The sequence below is a fragment of the Mandrillus leucophaeus genome, unplaced genomic scaffold, assembly GCF_000951045.1.
Source record: "Mandrillus leucophaeus isolate KB7577 unplaced genomic scaffold, Mleu.le_1.0 Scaffold10, whole genome shotgun sequence".
Lineage (NCBI taxonomy): Eukaryota > Metazoa > Chordata > Mammalia > Primates > Cercopithecidae > Mandrillus > Mandrillus leucophaeus.
In genome coordinates this window covers 5355531-5379684 of record NW_012098098.1, presented here as the reverse complement: position 1 = coordinate 5379684, position 24154 = coordinate 5355531, and the positions used below count along the sequence as shown (strand labels likewise).

The window sequence follows — 24154 nt, the reverse complement described above, 5'->3', positions numbered from 1 at the left end:
TGATGATGATGCAGATGACAGTGGGGAAGGTGGTGGTGGTAGTGGTTGTTAGGGTGGTTGTGTTGCTGGTGATGGTGATGGAGATGACAGTGGTGAAGGTGGTGGTGGTAGTGGTTGTTAAGGTGGTTGTGTTGGTGATGATGATGGAGATGACAGTGGTAAAGGTGGTGGTGGTAGTGGTTAGGGTGGTTGTATTGGTGATGATGATGGAGATGATAATGGTAAAGGTGGTGGTGGTAGTGGTTAGGGTGGTTGGGTTGGTGATGATGATGGAGATGATAGTGGTTGAAGTGGTGGTGACAGCAGTTGTTAGGGTGGTTGTGATGATGGTGATGATGGTGGCAATTATGATAATGGTGAGGATGATGGAGATGACAGTGGTGGAGGTGGTAGAGGTGGTTGTGTTGGCAGTGGTGGTAGGTGGAGGTGATGATGATGGTAGAGCTCTGGGGGAACTGCAGGCAATGTTCAGGAATCATGACAGTTGAGTTCCGGATGTATCCCTGACTTTAACTCCCTGAACGGTCCTGGAAAAGCTCCTGTCTACTGTCCTCATCTCCAAAGTAAGAGTAGCACTCAACCTAGTCACTAAACTGAATCTCATTTCTCTTCAGAAATACATGACAGGTAAAGATACAGGAGAAAGCAAGTCTCCAACTTCAGAGAGGGGCCCCTGAGTTAATGCAGGCAGAGCGCTACCTTGTGACAATGCTTTAGAAGGTATATTTCAGCTTTCTAAGGATAACTTGGATATGCCAGGGAATGTCCATATGCTGCCATTTGAGCTGAAGTGACCTCTGATGTATCTTTCTTGTGTTTTGTTTTGATTTTCTTTAGTAACAATTTAGTAGTAACTAGAACAACACATACACCAGCATCTGTCCAGGAATGGGTGCCTGTCCTTGGCTGTCAGAGTGCCCAGTGAGAAAAACTCCAGATACGGTGCTCCAAGAAGTATTTGAGGTCAGCTAGTAGCAGCTACCAATTCCAGAAACACACTGATTTGGAGTATTATTTCTTGGTCATGTGAGGAAATGTTTAGGTCTTCACTTTATTTTCTTAAACTCCTCAAATAAATGCGATGAATGGAAATCAAACGATACCTCAGAAATTGTATAAACCTGGAATTTTTAAATCTAGATTTTTTAATGTAGGAAACAAAGCTCTAAATCTATTTAGCAGTTATTATTTAATGATGCATAATTATAAAAATGTACTTATCTGCCGAGCTGCCCCCAACAAAGCACACAATTAATAAATCAAGAGAAATCCTGAATCTCTCTTCGTGGATTTTTATGCCAGGTGGGTGGGCTGCTGTCTTCCTGAGATCGCAACACCGGAGGTGCCAGAACAGCCCCACAACCTGCAACTGTGGCAGGGAAAGGCACCCTGAGAGAGGGAAGCGTGGCTCACCGAATCAGTGTCTGCGTGGGAACACATCGCCTTCGGCACTGCAGCAGCGCCTGGGAATGGCCGCACTTCCCGTGTGCCTACTGTGCGTGGGGCACCGAGGCCGAGCCCCAGGGAGGCATGGGCTCCTGCAAAGCCCATGATTTCTACACGCTCACTGCGTGCTGGGCACGGATCCTGCCCTTAAGGGGCTCCACGTCTACACATGTAGGGCAGCGACAGGCCCTGAAAGGTGCCGCACCCCACCCATGCCCTACAGGCCGCCCCACACCTCAGTCTTTTCAAATTCAAGATTCTGGCATGGATATTTTGCCCCATCCCTCAAGGGAAGCGCAGTTTCCACAGAGGTTCGAGGGGTCTGCAGCCTCAGCCCTAAACCACCAGGGAGTCCCCGTCCTGGGAGCCTTGATCTTATGCTGTGAGGCCCCCCAACTACACGGGGGCTGCAGTTGACAGTCTGGCTGTGGCAGCAAGAGATCACGGGAGCAAGAGTGACTGCTCAACTGGCTGTGCAGGACAACACCCTCTTGTTTAGTGTTCTATAGAGTTCTGGGATGTCTGCAACCTACCAGCAAGCAGTTGAAAAGCAGCAGGTTGGGTGTGGTGGCTCATACCCATAATCCCAGCATTTTGGGAGGCCGAGGCAGGCGGATCGCTTGAGCTCAGGAGTTCGAGACCAGCCTGTGCAACAGGGCAAAACCCCGTCTCTATAAAATAAAAAAATTAGCAGATCGTGGTGGTGCGCACCTGTAGTCCCAGCTACTCGGGAGGCTGAGGTGGGAGGACTGCTTGAACCTAGAGGCAGAGGCTGCAGTGAGCCGTGATTGCGCCACTGCACTCCAGTCTTGACAACAGAGACTCTGTCTCCAAAAATAAAAAAATAAAATTAAAATTAAAAAACAGCAAATACACACTTATCCAAATGATGGGTTTCTGAGTGCAGATGCTCTTACACAATCTCGGCTCACTCGTGCCTGGAGACTCCTGTGGCTGCAACACCACTTAGGCCACTGGCAGTTCAAGATGCTCAACACAACCATTAACAAGTGTGTGTCTTAAAGAGGCACAGCTATTAGTTTAAAAACCATCTTGTCAGGCTAGGCGTGGTGGCTCATGCCTGTAACCCCAGAACTTCGGGAGGCCAAGGCAGGCGGATCCCTTAAGCCAGGAGTTCGAGACCAGCCTGGGCAACATGGCAAAATCCTGTCTCTACAAAAAACACAAAAATCAGCTAGGTGTGGTAGCACGAGCCTGTGGTCCCAGCCACTGGGAGGCTGAGGTGGGAGGATCGCCTAAGTCCGGGAGGCAGAGACTACAGTGAGCCAAGATCACACCACTGCACTCCAGCCTGGGGAACGGGGTGAGACTGATGTCTCATCGATTAGATGGATGGATGGATGGATGGATGGATGGATGGATAGATACACAGATAGATGCACAGATAGATGCAGACAGACAGACAGCATCTTGGCTCTGTTTAGCTGCATCTGTCCCTGTTAATCTTCGCTGACACGTCAGGAACAAGATCAGAGGACAAGGATTCCCACCCTTGTGAACATGACTGAAAAGCTCACCAGCCGGCCACACCCACACACCAGCTCTTTCCTGAAGAGGGTTCTTAACTGGAAGAATATCGTACTATACTCCAACTAGAACACCACATTTCCTATACTGTATGCAATCTAAATCCCCAAGAAAACAATTATCTGTAAAGAAATCAGACGGAGGAGGAAACGCTTTTCCTTCTGGCACACTGAAACGCGTTAGAGATGTATGGTGTTCATTGGATGCCGTGTGGCTAGGGCGGCGTGTCACTGAGCGTGTGGCCACAGCATTCTCCATTCTCGGAGTGCCTGAGCCCAGCCATCTCCCCCGTGACTCCACCTGGAAAACCCTATGAAGAGCTGTGGTGTTTATGAGAGATACTGGTTTTGTCCCTGGTTCCTGGCCCGTAACTCCCACAGCCCTGGTTCGTCTCTTGTTACGATGCCAGGTGTGTGGGCCTCAGGGGCAGGCTCTCACCTTCTCTCACCCTCCTTTCACTCTTAACGATCCCCTGCTTGCTGACTGAGGGTCTTAAGACCCTCCCATGAGAGGGTCCCGCCCTAGACCCTGGGGAAGGAATGCTGATGTCACGAAGTTTCCATAAAAACCTAAGGCGGCGGGGTTCGGCGAGCTTCCAGGCAGCTGAACACGGGGGAGGTCCTGGAGGGTGGTGCCCAGGGAGGGCCTGGAAGCTCCATACCCCTTCCCCCATACCTCGCCTGACACATCTCCACATCTATGGCCTATGCAGTATATCCTTTATGATAATAAACACAGTAAATAAAAGTGCTTCCCTGAGCTCTGCAAGCCACTCCAGCAAATTAGTCAAACCCAAAGACGGGTCGTGGGAAGCCCAACCTGAAGCAGGTTGGCCAGGAGTATCCCGAGGCCTGAACTTGCGACTGGTGTGGTTGGGGGCAGTCCCGGGGCCTGAGTCCTCGACCCGAGGGATCCGACGCTCTCTCCATGTCGGAACTGAATTAGAGGACACCCAGCTGGTGTCCACTGCTTGCTGTGTCCAGAAAAAAACCCACGTTTGATCCCTGTAGTCTTTTTGTGTGTTGACGATGGTCACAGTGTGAGAGCAGAGGAAAGACGTGGTCCGCAGAGCTTTCCCGACGTGAGGGTCCAGTGTGCCGCACAGTCTCAAAGACCCCGCACCCCACACCTGACGAAGACACTGACTTCAGCGCCTTCAATTTTGAGGTCAGAAACTGTGCTGAGCCCCGATTCAATACCCAGAACACTGTTGGAAACCACCTCCTTTCTTTAATCTGTGTGAGCGCCAATTCAATGCCGAGACAACTGTTAGAATTGATGTCCTTTCTTCTGGCCCCTTCTTTCCTCCATTACTGAAATCCAACCTCCCATATGGTGTCTGCACTTTATTTAATTCTACGATTGTGCTGCAATCTCCTCAATGAGACAGATTAGTTATTCCTCCAAATGATTAGACACTTCTGGAAAATTATTTTTAGTTGGCTAAGTCTTCGATCACATCAAATTAATCAGAGCCATAGCAAATGTACCTCTTGCTATTTAAACTCTGATAACTGACTATCCCCTATATGATATACCAAAATTCTGCTCATATTTCACTGTCCAAATTGAAAAATTGTTTTGACAAAGTCACGGCCAGCTGCTGAAGCAACACGAGTCAGAGGACCCGACCCAGGAGGCCTTGGTGGTCTTTGAGCAGGCCCTGCGTGTCCCATTACCCATCAGCTTTCCTGCCTTCCCCAGGGGACAGCCCCCAAGTCCCAGCATTTGCTTCGGCCAAGCCCTTGCGGACCCTGTTAATCAGGGTTAAATTTAGACAGAATCTTCAAAATTTGTTCACGACAGTACACAGTCATAGCAGCGTAAAAAGAAAGCACAGTCACACCCAACATTTGGGTGCATTACTGCCAAGTATACCACACACAGGAAGGAGCCCACTATGTACTGCGTCCCTAGCTCACTGGTATTTTAAATCCTCTGACGACCTGAACATGGTCTGCAGGAGTGGTCTGCACTCTGTGGGGAGAATGGCTGTTCTGGGTGACTAGCAGGAGTACACTAGGGTTGTTCCCACTGAGAACATCAGACTCCAGTGAGGCCCGGCGCCCTGAATTACTGCCCTCCTGCACATGTTCGGGAAGAGCCTGGATTAGAATAAGGACACCACCCACAGCCATCCCAGCTCACACCCATGGGCACTGATCTTTGAGCTCCAACAAGGGCTGAAAGAACAGACATGCGCCGTGTTCCATTCTACCAAGCCTGACTGACGTACACCCAGGCGAGGGGCCAAACGGCTTCCTGGTTCGGGGGAAGGAGCAAGGCCCATTCACTGACGTGCATGAAAATGCTGCCTTGACTGAGACTCTCACTACCTAACGGAGATGTGGGGAGACACTGGCAGTGTTCGCTAAGGAACTAGGGCAAGCAGTCTTGGCCCTTCCCCACCCTGGTGTTCTGTGTTATGTGACGCGCATCAAGCCTAAACTCCCGGCAGCCCCGGGAACTCTGGTTTGGGATTTTAAACAACACAAACAATGCCACCTCCCACCCAGGACCGCACGAGCTCACGGCTCCCTAAGATCACCAAAACACGTTCATGTGATATGGCTGTTTTTTTTTTTTTTTTGACGGAGTCTTGCTCTGTCGCCCAGGCTGGAGTGCAGTGGCGCGATCTCGGCTCACTGCAAGCTCCGTCTCCTGGATTCACACCATTCTCCTGCCTCAGCCTCACGAACAGCTGGGACTACAGGAGCCCGCCACCGCGTCCGGCTAATTTTTTGGGTTTTTTTTATAGAGACGGGGTTTCACAGTGTTAGCCAGGATGGTCTCAATCTCCTGACCTCATGATCTGCCTGCCTCAGCCTCCTAAAGTGCTGGGATTACAGGCGTGAGCCACCGCGCCCGGCCAACGTGATACGGATTTTAAAGAACACAAACACAACACAGTGAAACCTCGTCTCTACTAAAAATACAAAAATTAGCCAGACGTGGTGGCGGGCGCCTATAATCCCAGCTACTCAGGAGGCTAAGGCAGGAGAACTGCTTGAACCTGGGAGGCGGAGGTTGCAGTGAGCCGAGATTGCACCACTGCGCTCCAGCCTGGGCAACAGAGCAAGACTCCATCTCAAAACAAAAAAAAATAATTAAAAACATAAAAAAAAAAAAAAAAACATAAACGCCGACTCCCACCCAAGACCGCACAAGCTCACAGCTCCCTACGATCACTAGAGCACGACCATGTTACGTTCAGTGTTTCTTTACCAAATCGTTCCATTCACATGAAAGAATGAATTTTGTAGTCCAGATTGCTTTACAGTGACGAGGTTCAGATGATCTGCTTTAAAAGGTTCAGTCCTGGCGATCATTTTCACACGAGAATACTTCCTAGTTAATTAACTAATGCTTTGAGTATGCAGTTTTAAAACAGTATCTCTAAAATCACACACACACACATTCACACATGCAAAAGGCAGAAGTGAAAGGCCGACCTCCGCATCAGGAGGCTCAAAGGGCCACAGTCCAGTGATGTCACTCAAATGAGCAGCTGTTACTCCTTGCACGTGTACAGGGTAAAGCTTCTGTCTGCAGACCACAGCCCACCTACTCACCACCTGGGCACCAGTGCTTGTGTGGTCAGTTTTTGAGGATTTGCACCGCCCCTCCCTGAGTGCTGAAGTGTGGACGGCACTCGCCAAGGGCAGCCCAGAGGCTGGTGAGTGCCAGGTGGACCATGTGCACCCAGCAAAGCCCACCAACTTCCTGAGCAGGTGCTACTGCCACCCCACTGCGGTGAAGAGGGCACTGAAGCACGAGGAAGCGACACTGCTGCATCCCAAGATGACAGACACTGAGGGAGCAGCCGCCCTGAGACTGGGACCTGTGGCGACTCTCCCACCCCCCACCCATCCAGTTCTCTCCCAAAAGATCTGCCAACCACAGCCAGGCCCTCATCTGTGGCCAAGAAGAGTATCTGAGGAGGCGGCCTCAGGGAGAAGAAAGGTGCTGTGGTCAGGGTGGCACCACCTCCAATTCTCCACTCTACTCACAGGCTCCCCCACCTCTGGCTGGTTTGAGTGCCCAGCATAGCAGGGCTGTGTGGGGAGCGAGGGGAGCGCTCCTCTCCCGGGAATGAACGAGGGAGTCAGGCATGTTACATCCGACAGGTGCTGCAGAGGGAAGAAAGGTCCTCTCTGTTGCTGGAAGAGGCTGGGCTCTGGCCCCCAAGGGCTGCTCCCGCTGAGGCCCCTTGGTACAGCCCAGCTGCAACTGAGGCCTTCCTTTGGCCCTGGCCTCTTCTGCAAAAAACACTCAAATGCACGCACGGACAACTCTGTCAGAGGCTTGTGGATGGCGTGGAGGGGCGTGGCCAGCCACGGCAAACATCAAGCCATCTTCTTTCCCATACCCGCCAAATGACCAACAGAAGGCCAGCCACGCCAAAAACCTGACTGCAGTTCTCAGGGATACTTCATTCTAATGCCCAAGTGACACGGATAATCCTCATTTTCCTAATCTAGATGAAAAGCCCTGAGAAGCACGCTAAAAATTTTTTTTAACCAGCACGTTTATAATCATTTTTCTTAAACTTGAATGTGATTTTTTTAAAAAGCTCCCCAATTCAAGAAAATCTTTTATCAAAATATGAGAGGAAGAATATTAGTATTTGCAGTGTAAACTTTATATAGTTGTAAGTTTTCAAAAAGTACTTAATTACACAGGTGCAGTGGTGCACACCTATAGTCCCAGCTACTCAATTACAACTCAGAACTACAAGCTCTTAAGAAACAGACATTAACGATCATCTATTCCAGTATTTTTCCAAGTGTGGGTTGCAAAATCAATGCAATGTCTCAGAGCCAGTTTTCAAAGAGACAAAAAGGAAGAGAAACAGAAAAGCAGAACAGAAAACAGAATAAAAAATATTAGTGCAATCAGCACACAGTAATACCGTTCTGTGGACCTGTTCTGACCATGTAAGTGCACACACGTGAGCGAGGGAGGAGGGCTCTGGAACCACAATGGAAAGCTGCCTTCTCACTGTGGCCTGTTGTACTGTGGACCTGTTCTGACTGTGTGTGCACACGCACGAGCGAGAGAGGAGGGTTCTAGAACTGTAATGGAATGCTGCTTCCCGCTGTGGCTTGTGCAGATGTTGGTAGAGTCCAGCCATGCAGCCTGCGTGCACTCATCACTCCCGAGGCAGGCAGCATCCGCTGCAGAATGAGAGTTGGCCTTTACGGGGAGTCATGCAGCACTGGCTCAGGGTACCCATGGCAGCAAAGCAGCTGCACCAAGATGCAGGTATGACCAACCAGTGGTTCCTCTGCCAGCCTCCTGAAGTGGCCAACTGGTCTATCCACCTTATGCAAAAGTTCCCATGACCTCATAAAAAAGTCATCAATTTTCATTTAAAATGCACTCAAAAATAAAGTCATCCACCTCCCTGCAAACTTCAATCCTTATGACTCTTAATTTTTAAGGGCTTTTTTTGTTTTTCAGAATCTTCTGAAAATCTGCACCAAATTAAAGATTCTATTATCCTTACCACTAACTGAAACTTGAAATTCCTTAGACAAGAAATTATTTTACACTCCTGGCATACATACACTCTGAACGTACTCTCCCCCTCTGTGAATCGCTGGCACACCAGACTGCCTCTCCCAGCTCCAGGGAATTTCAGGGAATTCTAGATGCCCCTGATTCTGGTCTAATTTACTATACAAAGCCTGTCCTCTATTCCAACCAATTCTGCAATCCCTTAACCACATGGGCAATAACACCTCCACCTACATCATTCCGAATTGCTACTATGATATCCTTATTTGATCTTCACACCCAGAGCAGCAAATGATTAATTTCAAACACTCACTGAGCAACAAAGCCAACACTACGGGGATCGTCCAGTAGAGGAAAATGCTGCCCGGATGCCTCGCACCCCCAGTGAGGGAGGGACAAAAGAAATCAACACAGTGTAATCAGCTTGCAAAGGAGCCGTTTCTCCAGAACTCCACTCTCAACGAAGAAGCACCCAGAACACAGCCACAAACGTATCTAAACAGCCAAAGGCCCAGGCTCAGCTCCACGCTGCTCACGCGAAGGAGCCACCCACGCCCGGAGCCATGACCAGAACCAGCCGCTGCATCTTCATTTCACCTCCCACAGCAGTGGCTGTTTGGCTTCCCCGGCAGCAGATGAGCTGTACAATGAGGAATGACGAGGACGGGGCAGTGTGCGGGAGGCGAGGAGGGCAGCACATGTCCACACACATGGGGCTCCGCTCTACAAAGCCCGAGATGGAGACTCTCGTTAGGCACCTCCCACAGTGACCAGAATGCTCGTTCTTATGTAAAGTTGTTATTCAGGAGGGAAGACAATACACAACCTGTGAAACCAGCTGAAGTGGTTCAAAAGAATTTTTAAAATATTTTAATTTTTTGAAAAAGACATTGAATTGTACACTTCATTTATTTTGAGACAGGTCTTGCTCTGTTGCCCAGGCGTGAATGCAGTGGCACAATCACGGCTCACTGTAGCCTGGGCCTCCTGGGCTCAAGCGATTCTCCTGCCTCAGCCTCATGAGTAGCTTGGGACTACAGGCACACACCACCAGACCTGGCTTTTTTTTTTTTTTTTTTTTTTTTTCTGTAGAGGCAGGGTCTCACTGTGTTGCCCAGCCTGGCATCAAACTCTAGGCTCAAGTAATCCTCCCACCTCGGCCTCCCCAAAGTACTGGGATTACAGGTGTGAGCCAGCACAAAACAATTTTTTTTTTTAAAGATTCAGCTGCAATTTCAATGTCAGTGTTCTAAGGAATCCCTTCACCTCCTCTTCCCTCTCCCAGCCAGTGATGCTGGAACACTGGGGCATGACAGCATGTGCACCTAGAGGTCAAAATGAACAATAAAGACAGAGAAAGGACTGGAGTGGAAACTGGAAACTGGTCACCACAGCTGGGCAGCTGGCAGAGCAGAGGCCACAGGGGCCCACAGCTGGGAGGAAGTGAGCGCTCCTGGAGGGGAGGCTGAGACACAGCGCCGGAGGGCACAGCTCGGAGAGGAGAAAGCGGGCACCATGCAGCCAGTGCGTCCCCATACCTGCGCACCCGCCACCATCCCCTGAACCTCATCTTCCCAAATGGCTCTTTATGAAGCCTCTGATGCTCTGCCAATCCTTCCAAACCTCGTGCCCACATTTGGGATGCACTGTCCGCTACTGCTACCCCCAACACTGGCCACAGGAGGCTGAGCACTGGGGGCTCCATCCAACCTCGCTGGACCTGGGTGCCCACGGCCTCCGGCCTTGCACAGGCAGTCACCCCCCCTGTGGCTGTGCCATCCGCTGTCCTGAGGCCTTGGTGCAGGTGGCTCTCCAGATTCCTACTATGTCTCTCATCCTCCTACTGCGTCTCCCACCCTCCTACTGCGTCTCCCACCCTCCTACTGTGTCTCAGGCTCTGCGGTTCCTGTGCACTCTCAGTGTGCCCAACAGGGCCTGAAATGGACTCTAATCAGTATTCCTTAGTGTAGGGTCACGCTCACCTGCACAGCACCTGTCAGCAGACGGCCTCAGCCAGGGGAGCTCTCCCAGAGTCAACGAACAGCTGTGAGTCCCACCCTGCCTGCAACCCAGCACCAGATGGGGCATTCCATCTCTCAGCAAGGAAGAAAAGCAAGGCCGCTGTGGACATGAAACTGACCACATGGCTTCAAATCATGCAATTCTTCATGTTTTCTATTCAGACAGCAAATGGCAACTGTGGGATGTGACTGGAATCTCTCAATATTTAATTTGAAGAAAACATGACTCAAACAGGATGGCCCCCTGGCAGCCGGTGCCACAGGGTCACACCAACGCAGCACAATGGCGCTTCCCAGCACCACAGCCACCAGGGCCCTCCTGGAACTGAGGCTGCTGCTGGCTGCAGACGCGGCCTCAAACCCACCACCCCAGCAGCAATCCACAAGCACAGCGCACATCCCTCCCTCCATGGAACAAAGAACGGAGGCTATTTTCACAGAAGCTGTCCACTGATCAGAAAATAATCAGTTAACGGCAAGAAGTAACAGCAACAATCATCTCAGAAGTGGAACAGGAGGAAAACAGCAACAAGTGTGAGCCCAGTACAAGGAAAGGGGGCGGGGTGCAGGATGTGGGGCACGGGGTGCAGGGCGCAGGACACAGGGCGCAGAACCTGGCCCCAGGATGGAAAACGAATGGCCAGAAGAGGGTAGGCCTGGCCACCCTCCCGAGAGGATTTCTAGCTGCTCTGTCAGATTCTGAGTCTGTTGCCACATAACCATTCTTAAATGACAGTTGGAACTAGGGAATCAGATGGGACTACTAAGCTAATCCTCAGTGATCTAGGAACTTAAAGCAGCCGCATCCATTTCTTAGTGTTCTCTTACTCCAGCCAGGGTGCTGTTCCTTGTCTTCCCTCAGCTCCCTGGAGCGAGCGTGGGCTGCAGGGTCTCCCATAATCAAGCCAGTGCTCACAACCAGGGCAGGCCAAGGGCCTCCGGGACAGGACGGGGAGCTGAAAGGGCCTCCGGGACAGGACGGGGAGCTAAGCCATCTGCAATGTCACACAAAGGACGCTTCTGAGGTCAAGTCTGGCTGGAGAAGAGAGAGCCTTAGACCCACGTGCACTATCCTCCTGTGGGCACAGGGGCGGGGAGGAGAGCGAATGGGCTGGGTGACCCCCGACAGGGCTCAGGGCTTCTTAGCCCAGTAGACAACATGGAGGTGAGTGGGCTTCTCTGTGCTTTTTAAAACATCCTTCCGTCTCCCAAAGGTGTGGCCAGCCCGGAGGACGAAGCCTGCATGAGCAGGGTGAAGCTCTGCAGGAATGAGAACTGGCCAAATAATGGAAAAAGAAAGAATTTCCACAAATGGAAGATGAGGGGTTCGCTACACAGATTTACCAGAAAAGGCAGCTTCAGATAACACAACGGTTTCCTTAAATCATACACCAGTTTCCTTCCAAAGAGAAGCAGGGGCCATGTACTGAGCTTCTGCCTGCTACCCTGAGTGGTAGCACTGGCCTCTCCTGAAGCCGTCTTTGATTTGAGGTCCCACAAATGCAACTGATAATAGGAATCAGGAGGTGGGAAGAACATAGGAGAGTTCATAAGGGGAAAAAAAACAGGTGATTTATAAATTATTATTCGTTTCACATAAAAAGTGGTAGTACGGCAGCTTTACGCATTCTGCAGTGAGGCCACTTACAGTGGGGACCTGGAGGGGCCACGGCAAACACAGGAATGAGCAGCAGTTGCGACCCTGCTCGCAGTGCAAAGGCATGTGGGGCAGCAGCAGTGACGGAGGGACGACAGACACCAGAACACAGCCTTGTTCAGAGGATTCCAGACAGCAACTCCTCCAACATCAACCCTCAGTCCTTCCCGAACTCAGATCTGTGCTGGAGTCAATGGGCCTCCATGCCTGCTGAGAAAAGCTGGAATCTCTGTCCTCACAACAGAGGTGGGAGGATTCTGTCTACAATCATAAACAGAAGCACTGCAGTAATACAGTGTAAAGAGCCTGGTTCTATCTTTAAAATTCCAAGTGGATTTTGTTCAGAGGCAGAGAGGGGAACAAGGGAATATCGAAGGTGACATGCCTTACAAAAATTTTCCTAGGAGTTAAAGTCCAGCAGCGTTTTAACTATGATACAGTTCCACTACCAGCATAACCATAAACCACTATGTTGCACAAAACTTAGACGGACCACCGGCTGGGAGTCCTGTCCTCTGCTGCCCCAGTGACTGTGAGAACCATGGCGGGGAAAGGCACGGAGAACCAGCCCGCACTGCACCGACCACAGCCTCATTACCCCAGCGGAATGAGCGCAAAGCCACAAGTGTGGGTTTAAAAACTGCGCATTCCTTTGGCTCTTCTCCAAAGCAGCAATTGCATACTTACAGACGAGCGACGCTGCAGGACTACCTGAGAAAACCTCATGCTGATCTTCAAGAAGAAACTTTCCAACTAAGAAACACTGACATAAACCAGTTCTGCAGGGTCTGCAGCCCTTCTCCCAAGGGGCCTCTGAGGGGTCAAGGGAAAGCCCACGGGACGCACGTGCCCTTCTGTCCCTGTCATCTGCGAGGCACCTCGCTCCGGGGGTGCCCTGGGCTCAGTCGGGTCAGAGACCCGCAGGGCCTGGCCTTGGCAAAGGGAACGCACGCAGGTTCCTCAAAGGACAGTGCCCTGTGGTTTTGAAAAATGAGTACGATCTTTCTACGCAGTGAGCTCTGTGTTCATGGTTCTCACCGCCAACCTCCCAGGTTCTGTTTTACGAAATGGGAAGATCACCCAGACTCTTCAATAATGATCCAGAGGTGATAGCCGTCTCCTGAATAGAAAGGGTCTTCACCAGGACCTGGGAACACACAGCCTCAAAACCTCCAGCGAGTTCACTGTGTCCTGCACAGCAATGCCCTCCCCAGGACCCGCACTGTCAGGACACATCATTTTGTAAAGACAACTCGTACCGGGGTGCTCAACGAATGGTCACTCTTTTTGTCAAGGATTAGAAAGCAAGCAAGTTTGTGAGTTTGACGGCAATACACAGGAGTGAAACCACCTTTTCCTACCAGAGCTATCTACTCAAACACGACCACCACCAACATCTACATGCGTGTGCAGAAAATAACCATCTGCACGGGGTGGGGTTTGGGGTTGGAGGGGAGGGCACGTTTCCGCCAGAATGCAAAAGCTACCGAAATCCTACGGAGCAGCAGATGTGACCCCCAAGCCCCACCCTCCCCCTTCCAGGCCTGTGCATTGCCATGGTGAGGAAAGCCAGTCCTGCTCTGGGGCTCACACTGAGAGGCCTTCGCACCCTCGCTTCCTCCTGTGGCAGCCCCCATTCCTTGGCAGCACAATGGCCTGTATGTGACAGAGGGGCTGTGGCACTCACCTGACCATCCGCCCCCTCCCATGAGAGCCCCACCCCTTGGCAGCGCAATGCCCACGTGTGTGTGGAGACCAGGGCACACACCTGGCCGTCCCAACCCGTCCTGTGAGAGCCCCACCCCTCCGCAGCGCAATGCCTGTGTATATGTGTAAGGACTGGGGTCGCTCACCTGACCGTCCCACCCCCTCCCATGAGAGCCCCATCCCTTGGCAGCGCAATGCCCACATGTACATGGGGACCAGGGCACTCACCTGACCGTCCCACCCCCTCCTGTGAGAGCCCCACCCCTCAGCAGCGCAACTCGCGCACTGGGACACTCACCTGACCATCCTGCCCCACGTGATGGATCTGGAGGTTGCCCTGCAAAGAATGAGAGGAGGAGACGGTCATGAGCAGAAACACGCCAAGACACCCGTAGACTCGTCAAACACGCCAAGACACATCACGGGCCATTTGAGAATAACAAGAAAAACACTGGTTCTAAAAATTCAACCTCTAGTAGCAACAAAAGCTCCAAAATAAAATATTTAGATTTTTAGGTACTATTTATTATCTTAAAGGTGAACAAACAACTCAAAAAGCACTGTACCCATTCCCCCACCCTGACCCCAAATGAAAATGTCATTTTGGCTTCATTTTTTATTTTGAAAGAATTTGACTCACAAAAAGTACAGAAAGTAGCAGAGAGAGGTCCTATGTGTGTGCCGCCCAGCTTCCCCCAGTGAGGACACTTTGCTGAGCTGTGCAGCATCACCATGCCAGGACATGGGCCGCACACCAGGAACCAGCTCACTCAACCACGGAGCTACCAAGAGCTCTCCAGCTAGAAACTCGCTTTCATTTGTTGTAAAAAGGAACTGTTTTAAGACTGTTAGACCCTGCTAAACGTTTATTTGCAGATATCCTGTTTTAACAAAATAATTTCAAATGAACACGGTATGAATTTATGGTGGAGACTGCATACTGTCACTTATCACAAAGCCATCCTTAGCATTATCAGCAATTTCTAACTTACTCCATTCAATTCCTAATGAAAACAAAAGATCACCTATACAAGATGGATTCAGTTTTGAAAACTGAAAAGAGGAAAAACTAACAATAAAAAATTGCAATTCGAGTAGTCAAGATTTTTTAGCATAAACTATAAAAAGCAAATGTGTGTTTTTTCTTTTGCTGCTGTTTCAATTTTCCTTCATTTCCAATGACTCTAAGGAAATTAAGCATTCCGACGAACTGCATGGACTTCCAGGTATTCAAGAACTCTGGCTGAGCTCTCTGACAGTGAGCTCAGCCTCCAGCCCCCACTTGTCTGTGCCTTGAGAAGCAAACCTTCCCCCGCCCTTCAAAGGCAGCTCCTGCACTGGAAGGTGCTGCTGGGATCCTGCACCTCACAGCCGCTCCGGCCCCCGACTCCTGCACCTGACTGCACTGAGCCGACTGGTGCCATCTCCCGGCATCTCCACAGAGACGGTCCCTGACCCACCCACAGACACAGAACCAGGCCCTGCTCCTTCCTGGACACTCTGGCCTCCCGGGACCGTCCCCCACCTGCCCCCCACCCCGGTGCTTCCTTCCATCCATCCATCTGACCACGTTTCTTAGTGACCTGGTCATCTTGCTGTGTGGATGAGCCCACTCATTCCCAGTCGCTTACGGCCCCCACAAGAATTCATTCCTCCCCTTTCACCTCATCCTGATTCCACCCTCGGAATGCTTATGCATGTGCTCCTCTCTCAGGATAACCCACTAGGAACTGCTGGTGTCCAAATTAAAGCCACCGCCAGCAGACACGTCTGAGTCCCTGGGGCTCCTCCTGCCACGGCATGCATGTGTCCACAGTCTTGCTCATGGGCACTTGGGCAGGAGCCTCTGCGCCCACCGTGAATCTCCGAAGGCAGGGCTTCTCTCTCCTCCGCTCCCCAACAGCACCTGCACCCAGCACGAGCTCCCGGGAGGCCTCGCATGCTAACATCTCCATGAGTCCCCTCGACCTCAGCATCCGAGCTTCCTAGACTCTGCTGCTGGTGTGTGTGGGGAAACCTGAGATCTTTGTAACGACACACTGTCGTGCACCGAACACAACACTGGTGCTATTGTCACGACCTAGAAACAGCCATGTTCCTCATCCCCCAGAGCGCACCACGGTCACTCAGTACAACACGTGTGTGCTGCTTAGTGCCCTGCGCCTGCTGCTGCCCGTACTGTAGGAAACAGCCCAGAGTCGAAGGACAGCCACCAGCCACCCAGGAGACAGTCCTGCTGTGGCACGCAAACACGGAGCACCGCAACCGGCCAGCCTCAGCTTTCCAAGGACTCAGACTGTCACTCCTGCCTTCACATTCCAGACCCCAACAGCAGCTGAGCCCACACTTCTGAGTGCATGGCCAGGCAGAGCTCCAGAAATGGAGACAGCGGAGATAATCACAGACCTGGCAGGTGCGCCAAGGGCTATTCCCAGCTATCAGGACCGGCAGCATCACCTCATGGGATTCCCCACCGTCCCATGAAATCGGCACTAATCCCACAGAGGCCACGAGGAAGCTGGGGCCACATGGCAGGTGAGGGGGTATGTCAGGTCACCTGTGCAGGGGTAGACCACACCTCAGCCACACTGGGGACCTCCCCTGGCAGGAAGGACAGGGCCAGACAGGGAGAGAAGGGTACTCAGAGGGCACTTCCAGCCAGGAGCAGAAACATCAACCCAGGAGATCTTTATCAAGACAGACCAGAAGCTGTGGAGACCAACAGACAGGAGGGGAGGCAGTGAGGCCACAGAGACTGCAGGCCCGCCACGTGCACCCTGGAAGCAGAGTCCTGAAGCCCTTGGCCACGTTCCCCGTCCTCTGGGGCTCCCGGCTGCCCTCGCACTGTGACACCGATGAAGGTCGAGAGCATGCGGGCACCGTGCCTGCAGGGACAGTGCTGCGGCAAGAGGTGACTCACCTCGCTGTCCTGCGTGATCTGGACTTGCTCCCCCTGCGGCACCTGGGCGATGTGGAGGTGTCCCTGTGGGATCCGCAGCAAGAGAAGACACCAAGAAGCATCAGAAGAAAATCAAAAGCAAAGGAAACAAGAAACGTCTTCCGGAATGTTTGTTCTTATCTGTTTATAATTCAAAAAGATAACTGAATCCTGAATAGTGCAATACAGTCTGTGGTCACCTCTTTAAATTAAGCTTTTGGTTCACAGCAGTCCCCCTCATCCATGAGGGTTTTGTTTCAAGAAGCACCCCTCCCCCCACTATGTGGACACCAGAAACCACGGATGGTGCTGAACCCCGTATATGCTATGCTTTCTCCTGCCCATACGTGCCACACAGCTTGGACATGCTGGACAAAGGAAGGACTCACGTCCCGGATGGGACGGAGCAGGACGACCAGACTTCATCATACTACTATCCAGAAGAATATGCAATCTGAAACTTACAAATTGTTTATTTCTGGAATTTCTCATCTAATATTTTCAGATCACAGTTGACCATGGGTAATTAAAACCTGGGAAAGTGGAGGCATGGGTAAGGGGGGGCTACTGTGTAATGTACACAGAACATCTTCCAGTACTTCACAAAGGAGCAACAGGTCCCAGGAAAGATATTTACATCTTTAAATGTTACTAAACAAGTAAATTTTAAAATGTGCCTGACACATAGAAAAGAGGGGAAACAGAAAATCAGAATGACACCTCTTTCCAAATGATACGTTCAGCTCTCTGGGAAAGCTGGGAGGCTACGCATGGAGCTTGTGGCTGGAGCAGGGGAGCTATTCACGTGCCTACACTCACAACAGGGCAGGCAACGTTTTTTAAATCAAAGAAACACTCATATGACTATTTAAACAGTTTGAGTAAACACTAATAAATGTGATTCAAAAAAAAAGTCAAAGAATCCAATGTTTATACATACAGGCAGACAAATAATTCCTATAAACCTATAAATGAAATGAATACTGCTTATCTTATTTGAAATTATCTCTTAGTCAAAATGGATCTTAAACTCCTGTAGAATGTTCTATGTAAGTCTTATGGCAAAGTTATCTACTCTGGAACTCTTTCAAAGAACTTCTTACTAACAAGATGAGAGGAACTGACGTTGTCAATGTCAAACAAATTAATAAGCTTATTAAATAAGATTCACTATTCATAACTGTCTCATCTCCTTTGGAAGAGGAAGGGTAACGCCCCCTCTAAAAGCCCCAGAATTTTCTGGAAGCCTTCCCTCTTCCAGACAGCATGCTGAAGCCACACTGAGATGAGAGCCACGCCCCACTCTCAACAGCGAAGGACCTTGTTTCCAGGAGAAAGCCCGGGCGACACAGAGGCACACAATGACCTCTGTCTTCAGAGGTCCCAAGGGTGCTGGTGCCACTAAAGACATCAGCGATGTCTACTGGTACATGTAAAATTCCTAGTCACCCAGCAAAGCTTCCAGAAAAGTCTTCCTTCCTTCTCAGCCACCCCCTACTCTTGCACCACAGAATCCAGGAGGTGTCTGTAGAGGGACTTCACCCGGGAGTCAGCCCCAAGCTCATCAGGCTGACCACAGCTTGGGCCACAAAACCCCAACAGAGAACTCTACACGGGCAAGGCAGGACATTGACTCACTGCTGGGGCAGTGCCTGCCCAACCCAGGTGTGCTGAGTAACTCCAAGGCAAACGCTGATGGGAACAATGACCTCAAGCTTTTGCCACTGATCCTAGAAGGAAATGACTCTTTCCCTCAGTGAGAGGGCGCCTGCGCTTCTGAACTGAGAAATATTTCTGATGCTTCCCAGGAGCACGAGCTGGGACAGGCACCACCGCACGGCCTGACCCTCGCAGCTAACTGCCCGCCTGACTGCTGGCAGGACTGAGGTGAGCTGGGCGCCCGCCCCACCATGTGCTTCAATCCCCAGGCTCTGCAGCAGCCGCCCCCACCTGTGAAATGTTAAGAGCGCATGGCTACGACAACCTCTACTTTAAATGGGGACCTTGTGCCTCCTCCCAAGCTATCACTGTGCTTCCGAAACAGTGGAACCGGTGGAAGCCGCCATGGCCCTGCCGTGGCCCGCCCTGCAGCCCCCTTTCCCAAGGTGCGAGGTGGAGAGGGTACGTACTACTTGCACCTGCCCGTCTTCTCCGATCTGGTGGATCTGCACCTGCTGAGCGTTGGCCAGCGCGTAGTGCAGGGCCTGCGGCTGCGGCTGTGGCTGTGGCAGCTCGCTGGAGGGAGGTGGGGTGCTCATCATTGGCTCTGTGGGGGCGACAGGTGTGAACGGGGTGAACAATAAGTTTCTTAGGCATTGCCTCTTGCGGCATGTGTGCACCCCTGTCCCTCCCTCTTGACTCCCACAGCAGAGAAGAGGAAATGCTTCATTTTTCCTCTGCAGAGATCGCTACGAGTGAGTCTAAGGAACTGAGGCTTCCAACATGGAATGCAGAAGCGCCTGAGAGTGGAGTGATGTTGCTGTGACAAAACCCCTTCCAGTCCCAACTTCTTTAAATGAATAAAGTTCTTCAAGTGGACATTAAAAGCTGTTTCAGGCTGGCAATATTTGTCCATGGGTAATTAAACTAATAGGACAAAAGCCTCATCCATACACTTAAAGGTACTTTTCCGACAAATTTTACTTGCTGGGTTTAATCAAAATGAGATACATTTGCTTTGATGTACTGTGTATTAATTTTCACTGCAATGATGTCTCAATCTTAATTTTCTTAAACACTTAGAATATTAAGAGCGCAGAAAAACTTTTTAATTTTCAATGTATACACGTAGCTTTGTTGCAGAGAATTATAATAACTAATTAAAAAAAAACTTTTAAGCATAAAAATGTAGTAAGAAGGGCCGGGCACAGTGGCTCACACCTGTAATCCCAGCACTTTGTGAGGCCAAGGCAGGCAGATCACCTGAGGTCAGGAGTTCAAGACCAGCCTACCCAACATGGTAAAACCCTGTCTCTACTAAAAATACAAAAATTAGCCAGGTGTGGTGGCACACGCTTGTAGTCCCAGCTACTTGGGAAGCTGAGGTAGGACAATCACTTGAACCTGGGAGTCGGAGGTTTCAGTGAGGCAAGATCATACTATTACACTTAGCTCCAGGCAACAGAGCGAGGGGGGGGAGGGGAAAGGGGAGGAGAGAAAAGAAAAACTTTCCATGTATTTTTTACCAATAGCTAATGGTAGGTATTAAATTGCCATAGTACATAGATTCCACTGAAAACATTTTTTAAAGTAACAATAAAATGTTGGCTTTTTTTTTTTTTTTTTGAGACAGTCTCGCTCTGTCACCCAGGCTGGAGTGTAGTGGCGTGATCTTGGCTCATTGCAACCTCTGCCTCCTGGGTTCAAGCGATTCTCTTGCCTCAGCCTTCCAAGTAGTTGGGATTACAGCCACCCACCACCATGCCCAGCTAATTTTTTTTGTATTTTTTGTAGAGAAGGGATTTCACCAGGTTGGCCAGGCTGGTTTAAAACTCCTGTCCTCAAATGATCCACCTGCCTCAGCCTCCCAAAGTGCTGGGATTACAGATATGAGCCACTGTGCCCAGTCACATAATAAAATGTTGATACTTGCAATATGCTAGAAATTGTCCGGCTACACTAAATCAGAATCTGAATTTCATGAGATTCGAAGGTGGTCCTCCTGCATGTTGAACGTGGAGAGCTCGGCTCCAGCCAAAGACCCTGACTCCACCTGAGCACCTCCAGATGTGGGTCATGTCCCAAAGCAACCACCCCCAGGCAGTGCTGCACGCTCCACAGTGCGTTCCTGTCTGCCTGAGCAGTTACAGAGTACTTAGCACCATAGGTCCTCCAGCAAGCCTTGTGGACCCCAGGAAGAAAATGATGAAATCCCAGTAGGGCTGAAGCCCACCTCCACAGACCTGCTGCTCCTCCACTGACCCTCTCAGCACCTACAAAACCAGCCTAATTCTTCACTGATTCGCTGCTTCTCCAGGCATCTAACCATTATCAAACCTTGTGAAATCTCAATTTCTAACTGTTTCCCCAAAGACAACAGTTTCCAGCCCACTGCCACCTTGACAGTCCCTGGAGAGCTCCTCCCAGCGGCTCCAAAACGCCCCACCGGGGCCACAGGGCAGACAAGCTAAGAATGGGTGTGCTCCAGAGTGCACCTTCCAACCGCACGGGCTCCGAGGAAGGTCCTGCAAACCGGCGCAGCCAGCAAAACACTGCTTCACACGCTGCTCCACCACCGTCTACTCCTGTGCAAATGCTTTGAGTCTACATTTTCAGCTATGAAATTTCAGCTCATTAAATTTACCCTTTCAAGATTTTAGTATCCTAATGACGCAGGCCAACATATCTGGCAGTCGTCAGGTTATATAACAACCGCTTCTTGCTTACTAAGGTCCTGGCAAGTAATTTAACTTGGGTTTTGACTCCCCATTGGATGAAACAGACCGCTAACCTTACCAAGTGCACGTACCCGAAACACATGGCAGGCAAGCCTGGAAATCACTCTCCTGGCTTTTCAAGTCTAGGAGTTCCCTACGGTTCTTTCTGATGTCTTCTATTTCTCTCCTTGCTATGTTCCTTTTTTCCTTTAAATTCTTGAATGTAATTTTAATAAATTTCAATGTCCCGGTCAGTTAATCCCAGCCAGGGTCCCTTCCTATATTTAATAAACTTCAATGTCCCGGTCAGTTAATTCCAGGCAGGGTCCCTTCCTATCTTCTGATTTTCTGATCACAGGTCACAATTTCCTGCTTCCTGGTACTTTTGACTGGATACTGGAGATGGTGAATTTTACTTTGTTGGATGTCTAGGTTTTGTTGTCTTTCTTTTAAAATTGTTGTTACTTGTGGTTCAGTGTGATCTTTCTCAGGCTGTTTTAAGCTCCGCCTTTACTCTGGGATAGGTTAGCCGCTGGGGGGCGTGGCCTGCTAGTGCAGTGACGGCTGTTTTAAGCTCCGCCTTTACTCTGGGATAGGTTAGCCGCTGGTGGGCGTGGCCTGCTAGTGCAGTGATGGCGGTTTTAAGCTCCGCCTTTACTCTGGCGATAGTTTAGCCGCCGGTGGGCGTGGCCTGCTAGTGCAGTGACTGATCACTGAGCATTCTCCACTCTGGCTGCTGCGAATCCAATCGTCACCCTGCCTGGTGTGAGCTTAGGAACCATTCAGCTCATGCCTGCCTTGGAATCCCCCAAACACCCAAGGAGGCCCCCGTGTAACCCTCTGCTCTTAAGAACTTGACTGCACTTTTAGCTGCCTCAGCCTCTCTCAACTCCAACCCACCTCCTCCATGTGGTGATGCAGCTGTGCTCTGCCTGGCATCCCCCCTCCCTCCTCTCGCGTTCCCTCTCTCAGGATCACGGTCCTGTGCTGCTGCTTGTCTAATGTCTTAGGACAGCCGATTCACAGATTTTTCTCCAGATTTCGATGGCAAGAGAATTCAATCTGGTTCTTGCTACTATGCCTGACTAAAGTCAGAAATCTCCTCTCCTTGACATTTTTCTTTTTCTTTTTCTTTTTTTTTTTTTTGAGACGGAGTCTTGCTCTATAGCCCAGGCTAGAGTGCAGTGGCGTGATCTCAGCTCACTGCAAGCTCGGCCTCCCGGGTACACGCCATTCTCCTGCCTCAGCCTTCTGAGTAGCTGGGACTACAGGCGCCTGCCACCAAGCCCGGCTAATTATTTTGGCATTTTTAGTAGAGACAGGGTTTCACCATGTTAGCCAGGATAGTCTTGATCTCCTGACCTCGTGATCCGCCCGCCTCAGCCTCCCAAAGTGTTGGGATTACAGGCGTGAGCCACTGCACCTGGCTCTTTTTTGTTTTTTTGGCTTTTTTTTTGAGATGGCGTCTCGCTCTGTCACCCAGGCTGGAGTGCAGTGGTACAATCTCAGCTCACTGCAACCTTCGCCTCCTGAGTTCAAGTGATTCTCCTGCCTTAGCCTCCCAAGTAGCTGAGATTACAGGCATGCACCACCACACCCGGCTAATTTTTGTATTTTTAGTAGAGATGGGGTTTCACAATGTTGTCCAGGCTGGTCTCGAACTGCTGACCTCAGGTGATCAGTTCACCGCAGCCTCCCAAAGTACGGGACTACAGGCATAAGCCACCACACCCGGCCCCTCTGACTTTTAAACAACACTTTTTAAAACTATAAAACAAACGCAGTGCTTGTTGGAATTAACTGAGAAACTACAATGAAAGACAAAGAGACAAATAAAAATTATCCTACTACCTAGAGACAGGCACTATAAAAATGATCACACATAAATGTTTAATCACCTTCCACATACACCTATATATTTGCAATAAAAAATGGTCTCATACCATAAGTCTAGTTCTCACACCCACTCTCTGCCTAGCTATGAATATTCAAGAGCAGAATTCAAGTCATGAGCAATATTCCTCCAGCCCCATTTTAACAGCCACAGGTTACGCTGCTACATGGTATTTCATTGAATGCCATTAACCCATCCCCCAGGACTGCTACCTTTCTAAAGTCCCAAGGCAGAATTTCTCATTGTAGTAGAAAGGCCTAGAAGAGCTTCTTCAACACAGGTCACTCAAGAAAGCGCTGCTTTAGGGACACAACTTGTGTGGCCCACTGCAGCCAGCCACCTCCCATCCTGGAGCCCCTGGGCAGCAGCTGAGGCTGAGTATCTGATAACTACCAAAACAGCCCGGGAAAACCACTTCCTGAAGTCCAGTTCAGAAAGAGACCCCGGGAGAACTCCAGGTGATCTAGTCTGTAACTTGCAGGACCTTCCAGAACAAAGGGTTCTGGCCGACAAAGACTCCACTGAACAGGAGAGCTGGCCCTGCCCACGGCTGCCCTCGCATCCTGACCCCAGCCCCAATCAGAGCTCAAGTTCCAAGAGCCGCTGCCAATGCAGCTACCGTGGGGAGCTTTAAAAGAATAGTTTTCATTCAAATACTTACTAAAATATTTTGAGATGTCTTGGGTGAAAGGCAATATCAAGTCACATTGTCATTCCTAGTGAAAATTCTCCCAAGGAGAAACAATCCCCCCAGCAATGCCTGAGAGACAACTGCAAGAGAACTGCTTCCATTATCTTGTGGATAAATCCAACTAAGGCCATGAACTCAAAGTAAAAATAAAGCACAATTCAGAATCCACCCCACCCCTCACCCGGAGTCACCAGGCAAATCATGAGAATACAATGGCCGGCAGCCACATGCAAAGGCCTCGGCCTCCTTGCCCCCATCCAAAAGACTTCCAGGAGGTCCAACAGGCCCTGTGTGAGGAGCCTGGAGCAGGCCTGAGGCTGTCTGTGTGAAGGGCACACAGGGCCAGGCACAGGTCC

The 24154-nt window shown here is 50.4% G+C and overlaps 1 protein-coding gene across 1 annotated transcript in view; it reads right to left on the bottom strand.

Moving 5' to 3' along the window:
• Positions 1-24154, bottom strand: part of BANP (BTG3 associated nuclear protein) — a 133972-nt gene that overhangs the window by 22879 nt on the left and 86939 nt on the right. Inside the window, exons 9-11 of the mRNA XM_011972408.1 lie at positions 18967-19103; positions 16820-16882; positions 14198-14236 (exon numbers count right to left, since the gene is read on the bottom strand). Coding sequence (XP_011827798.1) covers positions 14198-14236; positions 16820-16882; positions 18967-19103 — 239 coding nt within the window. The remainder of the gene's footprint in view (positions 1-14197; positions 14237-16819; positions 16883-18966; positions 19104-24154) is intronic.